A 12,500-nucleotide genomic window follows, 5' to 3' on the forward strand; every position below is an offset into this window, starting at 1 on the left:
ATATCATGAACTAGGCTGAAATTGCCGGCACCACTACTGGGCAATAAGAGTCGTATTTCGGTCCGACGGCCACATTTGGGAAGGACTAATGTTTGGACCTACGAAGCAGTTTCGGATGGGATTTGCCCAGTTAGCCGCCGCTACTAATGAGCTAGCCAACCGGTTCGGACTAGCTCTGTGACACAGGTACTTAGCATTGTGTTTTCATCTCCTTTAGCCTTCTGATAAACAAACACTCAATAATAAATGTATATGATATAGCTGCATACTGTCCTGTGTATGCGTATTAAGGTTTTCCGCATTGCTGGTGACATCAATCTGCTTATACAATTCTCGAAAATGCAGTTAATGAGTAACTGCTAACATTAGCCCAGCGAGTAGCACAACATAAAGTTTGGAGGGATGACTGGCAAGTTTATGCTTAAAAACATCTAAGCAACGCAAGTCTCATGTGGGAGGAAAATACTAAGACAAAGATAGTTAGGTCGGAGGTTTGCTGTTAATGATTATTCCGTAAGGTAGTTTTGAGATGTAACATTATTTTGATAATACCAATGTGGGCAGGTACGTGTGTCCTGTAAGATGTAAACAATAACTAATTTGCACGATGCCAGCGTTGTCAGACAGACATTTTAAAAACGATTACAGTGGTTAAATTATAATTTTCCAGAAACAAACGATAAGAGTTATAACTATTTAAAAGCTGGTGAAAACACGCCAATTTATTGCCAACGTTGATACAAAGACAATATTATTAAATTAATCAAATTTCCAAACTTTAATAACGTTCCTAAACTTAACACCATTTGAAATGGCCGCTATCATTATAAAGCTGTGTTGCTAAACACATAAACAGTGACTGTTTATGTAGACTGTTTAACAGTCTTCAATGTACATGTACATATAATCATGGATGTGACTGTGTACTAACCTTAGGCATTACAATTGCACAGATTAATATTCATACTTCAAAGAATAAATCAGATACAATTTTTTTTAAAATATTTACTACACTGATGTTCTAACAATGCGCTATATATATATATATATATATATATATATATTTACTCCCCCCCCACCCCACAAAAATTTACGTTATAAATACATATTTTGATGGACTGGCGTAGAAATAAAAAATAATAATAACAATAATAATTACAAAATATTACTCATCGTTAGCTATGCTTCATCAAGGCCGGTCCGTATGCCATATTCCAACAAGCGTTGGAACAGTAATGACATGACACAATGACATAGCGTGTCTTGGACGGTGTTGGTGCACTGTCCTCAAACTTATGTGTCATATAAATTGAAATGACACACTGTTCTTGGTTGCATATTATTGGACATAATAATATAGTTTATTGTTCTATTCTGTGGTTCTGCCGCTGTTGTGAGTCTTATTAAGGCTAGCAGTGATCAGGCTACCCGAACCTAATGACAAGAAGTCCCACCCCGAATCATGCCCCTTAATCCAGTCGAGCGTGTGTTTTTCCTTGCGCTATCATAACATCCTATTTCTTACAGGTTGTTTCAGTATTAAAAGCCCAATGGAATGGAATGGAGTGGAATGGAATGGAATGACTTAGCATTTAGGTTATTTCATTTCAGGAAAGCAAGTCCATCAGCCTTGAAATCAAATATTGAATTGTTAGTCTTGCATTATTGTTCTTGGACCAGTTGCTCTTCTGTAACTCTTGTTTTTCTTCTACCTGTTTAGCTGGTTCACATCGATCTCATAATAAGCAGGTGGATTAACCGGAACAACTATGCCTCCTCGGCCATCCTCGGGAGAACTATGGGGGATGCACTTGATGCCACCCAGCATCAAAGTGGACTGCCTTCTGCCGAACGGCATGATCCTCACGTTGGAGTGCCTTCGTGAGGCCACACTGATCACAGTGAAGCACGAGCTTTTCAAAGAAGCCCGGAAATATCCTCTGTACCATCTACTGCAAGAGGAGAGCTCCTACATCTTTGTCAGTGTTACCCAAGAGGCAGAACGAGAGGAGTTTTATGATGAAACCAGGAGGTTATGCGACCTCAGGCTCTTCCAGGCCTTTCTGAAAGTCATCGAGCCTGTAGGCAACAGAGAAGAAAAGATTCTCAATCGAGAAATAGGTAATGTTCTTGAATTCCTGAGTACTATATCATAACAAATAGGGGTGTGAATTGCCTAGTACCTGACGATTCGATCCGTAACACGATTCATAGGTCACGATTCGATTCAATACCGATTAATCCCGATATGAATTTACCTAGATTGTTGCGATTTTTTTTAACTCAAATTTAGAAAATACCGTTCAGTAAACTTATACATGTACACTGTAAGATTTGTATGAAAATGTATTATTTATTTATCTGAAACTTCAGTCTTAGAACTGTGAGCCACTGTATTTAACAAACAGGTTGTAACATTTTTCATGTTTGAACAGCATTGAAATAAAATATTAAGGCTTAATGTTCCATTAATATAACATTCCTCCATGCTTAAGGTGTGAAAGTTAGACGTTTTGTTGAATGTTTTTCCATTAAAAATGGATGTTAAAAAATCGATTCGGCTGCCTATTGAATCGATTCGAGAATTGCTTGCTGTAGTATCACGATATATTGCCGAATCGATTTTTTTAACACCCCTAATAACAAAATAATATAACTGTTTTTCATTGGTGTATAACTGCACAATGTACTACATAGATACATTTTTACCATTTTTGTAAAAACAGAATATTTGATACAATTATTTTACTGAGTCTGGGATTGTCTGGTAACCAGTTCAGGGTGTACCCCACCTACTGCCCGAAGCCAACTGGGATAGGCTCCAGTACCCCTGCGACCCTTGTGAGGAGCGAGCGGTTAAGACAATGGTTGAATTTTACTGGGTCTCATTACAGTTATGGCAAAATGTTTTTACAATGTCTCAAATGGTGTTTCATCAACTTTACTGATTATGATTATTTTTTTTGTGTGTGTGTTTTTTACGGCTCGTTGCATTTAACTGATTGGTGTCAACTAAAAAAAGATAAGGGCTTTTTTATTTTTTTTTATTTTTTTATTTTTTTATGTAGTGGGACTTATGCAGCAGTCTGTGTGTCTGCTCTTTAGCCACATTGCTCTGTATTGGGCAACCACAAACTTTGGTGTGCTTGTTGAAGAGACGAGAGACTAACCCCGGGTTTTCACTGGATGCGGTTGCGGTGCGGTTGTGGTGCGGTCCGGCGACGCAAGCAATTAGATTCCATTCATTCGAATGGTGCAGTTTACACCGCTTGCGGGTGCGTTGCGTGTCGACTGCGGAAGGCCTGCGGCGTGCCGCAAGCCTTCCGCAAGGATAGCCTATTTTCTATTTTTGCCGGACGCCGCAGCGGTAGGCCTCCGGCAAATGGCAAGCTAGCACAAAACACATCGAGCGGGACAGGAAGACCGAGGCAGTTTCAAAATAAATTTCCGGTTACCTTTCAGAATAAAACACTCGCCAGCTCCTATTTCGCAAGTTTTTCAGCAAAACGTGACGTGGGCGTCGCCGGGCCATGTGCTCATTCACGGTTTAGACACCAGCGAACATGGACGAGGAGAGGTTTATATTGGAGGTGGAAAACCACAAAATAATATATGACACGGCACATCCTTTTTATAAGGACTGTAATGTATTGTGAGTTTGATGTTCGGGATTGCTTGTTGTGCCCGTCTCGCTTGCCGTACTGAGCGGCAGCCGGACGGGGAAGACAGAAATAAAGAGTGGACCCGCACTGACCCGACTCTCGTTATTAATATACTTTACAAGGACAACAAAAAAAAGGATGCTGCATGGAATCTCATAGCAGAAGAAGAAGAAAAGGTTAAATCAAAAGAAGTCCACCTCTCGTTGTGAAATGCCACATGATCGCGCGCGCGCGGTCCCGCGAGACACGTTGGGAAGTGGGCGGCGACGGAGCTGCCGGACCGCAGCTGTGCGGAGCCGGTGTGGATTGACAAAAAAATTGACCCGTCCGGAGCACGCAGTCAAGACGCACCGCACCGCAACCGCACCGCAACAGCATCCAGTGAAAACCCGGGGTAAGGGAGTGAACTCTGGAAAACATTTTGCTTATGCGGCCGACAGTCAGGGCACGCCAAAAGATACTGCAATCTTTAAATCTATAAAGTCTGATGTGTTAATTGTAGCCATACAGCTTGCATAACAGTGTTATAAAAATTTATGAGTGACAGGTTAACAAATATGACACATTTAAACAATGTAACTTCAGAAGAACTTATTGAGTGTAAGTTATTTTGTGACAAGTGAACTTCTGCCTCGCTGGTCACGTTTGATGAAGCAATAACTCAAAACCGTTGTTTTAGATGAGCAATGTAGGACACTAAGCAACAAACTACTCAGCTGCATTGAGTCATACATTTGTCATTTAATTAAATTTCACTATTTTCAGTAATAAATGTAAATTAGGGCTGTAACTTACAAATGTTTTAATAATCAATTAATCTGTTGCTTATTTTGTCGATTAATCGACGATTCTGATTAAAAAAAAAAAAAACACATTTTGATTCCCAATCTGTTATTCAAAAACATGACATTATTTCAAATTGACAGTGCAGAAATTTATGATGTAGTTACTGCTTTGGTCCGTAACATGTCAGAAAACAGGCAAAAATATTGAGCGTTGTTTTCCAAAGTGGAAGGCTGGAAGCATAACTTTATATTGGTTCAACACAAATAGAATCATTCTACTTTTGTGGAGGACTACAGACATTTGCAATTGAGAAGCATTTTGAGCATTTGGACATTTCTAAATATAAAATGGTATCAAAGTGATTCATTGATTATTAAAAATAAAAATAAAATCATATATATATATATATATATATATATATATATATATATATATATATATATATATATATATATATATATATATATATTTATATATAAAAAATATTTATTAGGGCTGTCAAGGTTAAAGCGTTAATAAAGTGGTCACTTTTCAGTAGGCCCCAAAAATGTTTGTTCAACCTTTAACATTGGATCATTAAAGAGATCAGGCCATTTTCTAGATTGGTCAATAATACGTAAAAATGAACATCACACGTGAGGACTGACTAAAATCGTAGATTTTTGAAAAAATATGAAATTTGCCAAATGGTGACCTATGAGGTCTCGGCCCGATGGTATGTGCCGATTCTCAAAATCAAGTGACTTGACTTGGACTTGGGCGCAAAAAAGTGAAGGGATGTTGATCACGTTTTTTAAGGTACATTTACCACTGTTGACTCTCATTGACAACTTAATGTGCTCACATACCACAGGGGACTTTCGAATAATCTAAATCTAATCTAATCAAATCTCTCGACTCAATGTGAATTATAAGCATGAAAAGTGAGGCAGCAAAAAATAAATGCACAGTAAAAAGTAAGAAAGCAGCAATTACCCGCAGGTGCTTTATTGCAGTACTTACTGTTGGCATTGTGTGTTCCTCCCTTTTAGGTTTTGCTATTGGGATGCCAATATGTGAGTTTGATTTGGTTAAAGATCCAGAAGTGCAGGACTTCAGAAGGAACATTTTGAATGTTTGCAAAGAGGCAGTTGACCTTAGAGATTGTAACGGACCCCACAGTAGAGCCTTGTATGTCTATCCCCCGAATGTGGAATCCTCAGCAGAACTGCCCAGGCACATCTATAACAAACTGGATAAAGGTGAGAGAAATGCTATTTTTGCTCTGAGAAATGCTATTGTTGCTCAGATAAACGTCCTCCAAATGTTAACACTTTGTATTTCCTTTTCCTCAGGTCAAATAATTGTGGTAATATGGGTGATTGTGTTACCCAGCAATGACAAGCAGAAGTACACTTTGAAGATCAACCATGATTGCGTGCCAGAACAGGTTATTGCTGAGGCCATTCGTAAGAAGACGCGCAGTATGCTGCTCTCCCAGGAGCAGTTAAAGATGTGCGTGCAGGAGTATCAAGGGAAGTACATCCTCAAAGTCTGTGGTTGTGATGAGTACTTACTGGAGAAATACCCTCTGAGTCAGTACAAGGTAATCTAATTTCATGTGATGCTAACTACATCTGATGCTTATCCATTTAACGCCAAGTGTGTTGAATCAAATTAACATCTAATTAAATGTAAATAGAAATTACAAGTTATATAATGTGCAAATATTTTTTTCCAATGACAATGTATTTTTCAGAGTTCCCGCGGGGTCTTAAAAAAAAAAAGTCTAAAAAGTCTAAAATTCAGAAAGTTACATTTTAGGCCTAAAATGTCTTAAAAAACAGCCATATTTTCATCCTAGGTCTAAAATTTTATTTACGTTTGCATTGTAGTTTAATGTAGTTCGGGCGGGCGGGAGCTAAGGGTTTTGTTGTTTTTTTATTTATTTTTTTTTAATTTTTTTTTTAAATTGACAGAAACATATGTACAATTCTTTAAGAAAACTTGTCAATGGGATCTAAGGTACGGTTGTTGTTTTTTTTAATTGACAGAAACATATGTACAATTCTTTAAGAAAACTTGTCAATGGGATCTAAGGTCCGTGGGGCGGTGCAAGTGAGATGTGACGCGCGGTGGCGGCTTGTTTTGCCGCGAGATACGACAACAGGAGGGGTAGGAATTATCGTTGTTGCTTTCTGCGGACATCCCGAGCTCAACATGTCAAGCTAACACTTCTGGGACAAAAACAAACAAACAGGCAGGGTGGTGAACGACGAACTTGCGGCACGGGATAGTGTGCGCGCGCGCGTCACAGCGAGTGTCAACTGAAGACAGTAACAGAAGCCCGTGCCGTACATTTCGGTATTTCCCTTGGCTGTCGAGTCTCGGTGCACTTGTATGTCCCGGTGTTGGTACCGCGCGCGACTCAAAACAATAACTCCCGTGACGATCCAATGCATGGATTCAAACTTCACACAGGTATGTCCCACAGCGGACGTCATCAAACTCAAAATGAACCACAGCAAAATGAACCACAAAAAAAAAACAAAAAAACCCCAGCAGTGATTCCGTGGTCATCATCGTGTCTCAGATTAAAAAAAATAAAAAAATAAAAAAAGACGTCATACATTAACCAAAAATGAATGTGATGGCAAAAGAAAAACAAAAATTGTTGATAAAAAGGGAAAGTTACTTTTGGGAATATTCTTTTGATATATTAAGTGGTTAAAATGTGTTTGATAGATTTATTGTTCCATAAGGTGGCTTCATATTTCTTTTGGCTGGACGGTAGGTTTATTTCATGTCTCAAATTTTTAGGTTACTGAAATACTTAACACTTTGCACATATTGTGTTTGTGTCTTTTTAAAGGTTAAATATTTATATTTTAAATTATCAGCCTTTTGTTTTCCTGATCCTTATTTTGAATAGAAAAAAAAACAAAAAAACAATTATAACTGTCAATAACGACTAATAAATATTTAAACTGATACATTTTTCAGTCATATCGCCCAGCCCTTTGTTGCGGTCTATTTAAATAATTAATTCAATATATGAAAATATAGGAGACATTTTTGTTGTTTTTTAACATGTTTGAAGATACTGTAAAAATTTGTGGTGTCTTAAGATTAACGTCTACAAGCAACAAATGTCACTATAAGTTTTGAATATTTAAATGAATCGTATGTTTTGATAGCCACTGCTGTTGCAGGCAAAACTCACGTTCCAGTCAAATATTTTGCAAATATATCGAGTTGCGTATGCCTAATGCCGATGTCAGACTATGAAAACAGCCCGATTTCAGCCCGACCGACGTGTCGCGGACAAACGGGGCATGTCGTAAAGGATTTTGGGTTGTCTTGACGTAGCGTCGCCCGTGTAATGTGACACGTTCAACGACTGGTCGCCTGTTGTCCGGGACGGTTCACGACCATCACGACAAAAGTCTAGCATGTTAGAATTTTTGCTCGTCTTGACGCATAATGTGACATACCTACGTCGTCGTCCGTTTGGTTCCACAGCATTGACCAATAGCGAGAAGGAGCGAAACGTCAATCACACACTGAACAGCAATTTATAGCTCTTTTTATTTATGTATACATTTGTTTATTTATTCGTTTATGTATTTATTTATTTATCCCCTGGATATTTCATGGGATAGGGCCAGACAGGTGCATCTCGAGGGGGGGAAAAACAAAAAAAACAACAAAAAAAACGGAGTGCTGCGGCTGCATGGAGCGAGCACGCATCCGTGCAACCCGTCAGGCAACGGCGACGTGAATAGAGGACCAAAATATATTGTGACTGTTGTTCTAATAATTTCAGAGCTTTGGGCATATGAGTAGGGATGGGCACATATTTAGTGAGGATCGATCACATTTTCATATTCGCGGGCCAGGAGGCCTGGCGGCCTTGTCACCCGCTCTAACTTGAAAGTTTTTTTTTTTTTTTGTTTGTTTGTTTTTCCCCTCGGAGTGAGTAGCGTACTATCCAATGCACCGTACTAAAACAAGTCAAATATGAATAAATGAAGCAGTAAAAAATACTCAAACAATATAATATTTCAGTGTTTGATAAAATAATAAAACAAGATGTCATCCCGCAAATTAATTAACAAAATCAGCTATAATTATCCCGGCGCATATAGGCCTAAATAAATTAAAATACAGTGTTGGCTACTAAATCATATTTTAAACACTAATGAGGAGCAGGGAGCGCAAGCAATGCGCTCACATCACACTTGTCCCATCCGTGCTCCATTCACGCAAACACTCCCTGTCCTTGCCTTTTTTTTTTTTTTTTTTTTTTTTTTTTTTTTTGTCCCACCTCCCCGACAAACAGTGGCCGACGCGTCTCTCTTGGCAAGACAACACGCGATGATCGGCAGGTGTCTTGTCGCGTTCAGACGTGTAGTGTGACTACACGCCCCGTCCACGACACGGAGCGAGCGAATTTGTCGGGTAATGTGACAGCGCAACTGTCATGTAAGACAAAAAAATCGCCTAGTCTGACATTGGCATGGTGCGACCAAATCCTGTGCTGTGCGAGCAACTAAAAATCTTACTCGCACCAGTGCTAGTAGTGGAAAAGTTAGTGTAGAGCCCTGCAAGTTGACATGGTTTTGAGAATCAAATATGTGAATCCCCCCTTTTTTTTTTTTTTTTAGGGGTCTTTGGTCAGTTGTGAAGTTGGTCTAAAAATTTTCTCATAATGGTCTAAAAAGGTCTAAAAAAGGTCTTAAAATTTCACAGTGATTCCTGCAAGAACCCTGATTTTTGTCTGTCCTCAGTATGTGCGCAGCTGCATCATGTTGGGGCGAATGCCCGACTTGATGCTGATGGCAAAAGACAGTTTGTATTCCCAACTGCCAATGGACAATTTCACCATGCCATCATACGCCAGACGAATATCCACAGCAACACCTTACATGAATGGGGAAACATCCACAAAGTCTCTCTGGACTATCAACGGAGCACTAAGGATTAGAGTGCTCTGTGCCACTTATGTCAATGTCAATATCAGAGACATAGACAAGGTGTGTAGGTGTCATTTTTATTTTATTTTATTTTATTTTATTTTTCATTTTACTTGTAGTTGTTAAACTTTTACTTTGACTAATGTTGCCCTGTTTCTTAATATCATGAAGTAGTGAGAGTGGAAAAGTGGAGATAAATAATTTGAATGTGGTGTTTGCACCTCATTTAGATCTACGTGAGGACCGGGATATACCACGGTGGAGAGCAGTTGTGCGACAATGTCAACACCCAGCGTGTGCCTTGTTCAAATCCCAGGTAATTCACAGCAAAATGCTATTATGCACTCGTCTGTGTGTTTTTTTGTTTTTTTTGTTTTTTTGAAAATGTAATCCTTTTCCATTCCAGGTGGAATGAGTGGCTCAACTATGACATGTACATTCCAGACATCCCGCGTGCTGCCCGCCTCTGTCTCTCCATCTGCTCGGTTAAAGGGAGGAAGGGAGCAAAAGAGGTTAGCTGCAGTTTCACTTACAAAGTTTGGTTCATCTGGTTAGTGGTTACTGAGGTGACCGTTTTAGGGAATTTTGGAGCAACTGCAGGGCAGGATGACATCATTTCCTAAGAATAAAAGTGGTACCTTGTCCAGTGGGAGGCATGGCTCAGTGGTAGAGGGGTCATCTCCCATCTCTAAAGTTGATTTGCTCCCAGCAGCGCCTTGCATGGCAGCAGCCAACCACTGGTGTGTGTGTGTGTGTGTGTGTGTGTGCGTGTGCGGTTGTGTGTGTGTGTGTGTGTGTGTTTTTGAATGGGGGAATATGAGGCATTGTAAAGCGCTTTGGGCACCAGCACTACATAAAAAGCAGTCAGTTTACCATTTCTACTTTGGTACCTGTTGACAAACAGCAACATGGAAAGTAAACAATTTAGCTGTGGCTCTGCTGCATTTGGAATTGCTTTCATGCGCATCATTTTCCTGCAGGAGCACTGTCCTCTGGCCTGGGGCAACATCAATCTGTTTGACTACACTCACACGCTAGTAGCAGGGAAGATGGCACTCAACCTCTGGCCCGTCCCACACGGCCTGGAAGATCTGCTCAATCCCATCGGGGTCTCGGGCTCAAACCCCAACAAGGTCAGACATTTTTTCTTCGGGCTTTCGGTGTGTATTATGCTACCTCGCCACTTTTAAAATACGTGGTGATAACATAATGGTTGACTTTAGACCACGTCTTTATGTTTTGTTTTATTTTTTTTTATTTTTTTGTTATTTAATTTATTGTAATTATGTTTTCCCCCTGCTGACTGACAGAGATACATTCTTTGATACGTTATATATTTTTAAAAATGTTGTAGGAAACCCCTTGTCTGGAGCTGGAGTTTGACCATTTCAGTTCTCCAGTTAAGTTCCCACCTATGACTGTCATTGAGGATCACGCAAACTGGAATATATCCAGAGAACTCGGCTTTAATTACTGCCCCACAGGTTTGGTAAGAGAGTACACATCTTAAGTTTGCACCATATTTACTATGAGAGTAGGATTTCCATCTGTGCTGACCCAAAACATAAAATACAGTGAAGCCTCAGTTTTGGTGATTATTCCTTTCCATATGTTCTGACATTTTGCCCCCCAAATTTCAATGCAGCCTATTTTCAAGTGATAGAACAAATTGAAACCTTAGTGAAAAGATATTGAAGGGGGTGAAGCAGGTTAATCATGGTAAACTAGGCGATTTACGGCAGGCCAAGCAAGAAATTCTCACTTCAGGGGTTGGCCAATCAAAAAACACTAGCGGGAAAGTTGCCTGTCATGGCAAAATAGGCACCTCCATTTGTGTAACAGAACTTGTACTGTTTGTTTGGATCATATTGAGGGACACAAGTACTGTTTATCTTTTAAAACAAAGTTGGGGGGGGGTTTACTTTTCCATCTTATCAATGCATACATCTATGTTTCCAGAAGTATTTGATTCAAGGTACCGGTAGAGGTTTTGCACATTAATTCCAATAGGGCAAATAGGGTTACTCAAGTTAACTGATAAAATAAAAAGCAAAACTTAAAAAAACAACAACACACATGTATTTATTTTATTTTTTTTAAAAGCATGGTATCGTAAATAATTTCTTTGTTCAAAAATCTGAGATTGTATTTTTTTAGGCAAAATTGGCCAGCCCGAAGAATAACTATATTTTAGCATACAGAAAATGTGAAATCTAGATAAATGACAAAATGAGTAATAAAATGAGATAAATGAACATTAAACATCACTTTTATTTTGACTAAAGTCTCATGATGGTACATGAAGGATGATGAGAGGGTATCGTTTTGAAGAGGAATCCACCATTTTTGTATTTTAAAAAGAACACCTTATAAACTAATTTTCCAGAATTGGATTAGGTATTGTGTATAAAGAATAAAAGTGCAATATCTCTGGCATCTTATTCCCTGAATTTTCTTTTAAACCGATTTAAGTATCAAAATAAAAACATACCGTGTGCAACGCCATTATCCTAGCGTAAACGACAGCTGTCATCGTTCACTTGAATGGGAGTTTGCTGATGTAATGGGAAAGAAAAAGACAGTCTTCTATCCCAATTACTACGTTAGTTCTGATCATAGTCAAATCCTCAACACGTCAGGTTTCCTGTCATTCCGTGTGGGGGTGGCCTCTTCTAATGTGGGCTAAAGCGTGCTAGCACACATGTAGCTGGCCTAGTAGCGTAAAAGTCACCCGGATGTTTATCGTCCAGGTTAGGGACTGTCCACAAGTTTCATTTCCAGAGTGAACAATGTCAATGTCTTGACTGGTAATTTGAGCCTCTGTAACACGTAACTTGCCGACTGCCCCCAACTCCGACTTGGTATGAGCCGACCGGCTGAATTAGTTTCGGTCAGTTTCATCCTGGCTTTCGGCTGTACACAAATCTTTAGCGAGTCCTCCGTGGCTGTACTGCTTTTGAAGAGGTGCTTCTTTGCTATAGGGCCTAATTCAACCTTTGCAATCCACCGTGGGACGCAATACATCCTCTTGAGTCTCTCTGTTGTCATTAGCAGCCATGTCTATATGCATGTTTCACGTCACGATGATCATGTAACT

The 12,500-nt window shown here is 39.4% G+C and overlaps 2 protein-coding genes across 4 annotated transcripts in view; one reads left to right on the top strand and one right to left on the bottom strand.

The window, feature by feature from the left end:
* Positions 1-12,500, bottom strand: part of LOC144005453 (F-box-like/WD repeat-containing protein TBL1XR1) — a 94,090-nt gene that overhangs the window by 55,443 nt on the left and 26,147 nt on the right. Inside the window, exon 1 of one of the 3 annotated variants that reach the window (XM_077503662.1) lies at positions 1-318. This exon is cut by the window's left edge and continues 911 nt beyond it. The exons of the other annotated variants lie outside the window; for them this stretch is intronic. The gene's annotated coding sequence lies outside the window, so the exon portion shown is untranslated. Of the gene's footprint in view, positions 319-12,500 lie in introns of those variants that run through there. 3 annotated transcript variants of the gene reach the window in all.
* Positions 1-12,500, top strand: part of LOC144005442 (phosphatidylinositol 4,5-bisphosphate 3-kinase catalytic subunit alpha isoform) — a 37,117-nt gene that overhangs the window by 104 nt on the left and 24,513 nt on the right. The window contains exons 1-9 of the mRNA XM_077503614.1: positions 1-186; positions 1,721-2,121; positions 5,480-5,689; positions 5,783-6,033; positions 9,218-9,463; positions 9,634-9,719; positions 9,810-9,915; positions 10,384-10,536; positions 10,758-10,892. The exon at positions 1-186 is cut by the window's left edge and continues 104 nt beyond it. Coding sequence (XP_077359740.1) covers positions 1,770-2,121; positions 5,480-5,689; positions 5,783-6,033; positions 9,218-9,463; positions 9,634-9,719; positions 9,810-9,915; positions 10,384-10,536; positions 10,758-10,892 — 1,539 coding nt within the window. The 5' untranslated portion in view covers positions 1-186; positions 1,721-1,769. The remainder of the gene's footprint in view (positions 187-1,720; positions 2,122-5,479; positions 5,690-5,782; positions 6,034-9,217; positions 9,464-9,633; positions 9,720-9,809; positions 9,916-10,383; positions 10,537-10,757; positions 10,893-12,500) is intronic.

This window comes from Festucalex cinctus, chromosome 1 (genome assembly GCF_051991245.1).
Source record: "Festucalex cinctus isolate MCC-2025b chromosome 1, RoL_Fcin_1.0, whole genome shotgun sequence".
Classification (NCBI taxonomy): Eukaryota; Metazoa; Chordata; class Actinopteri; order Syngnathiformes; family Syngnathidae; genus Festucalex; species Festucalex cinctus.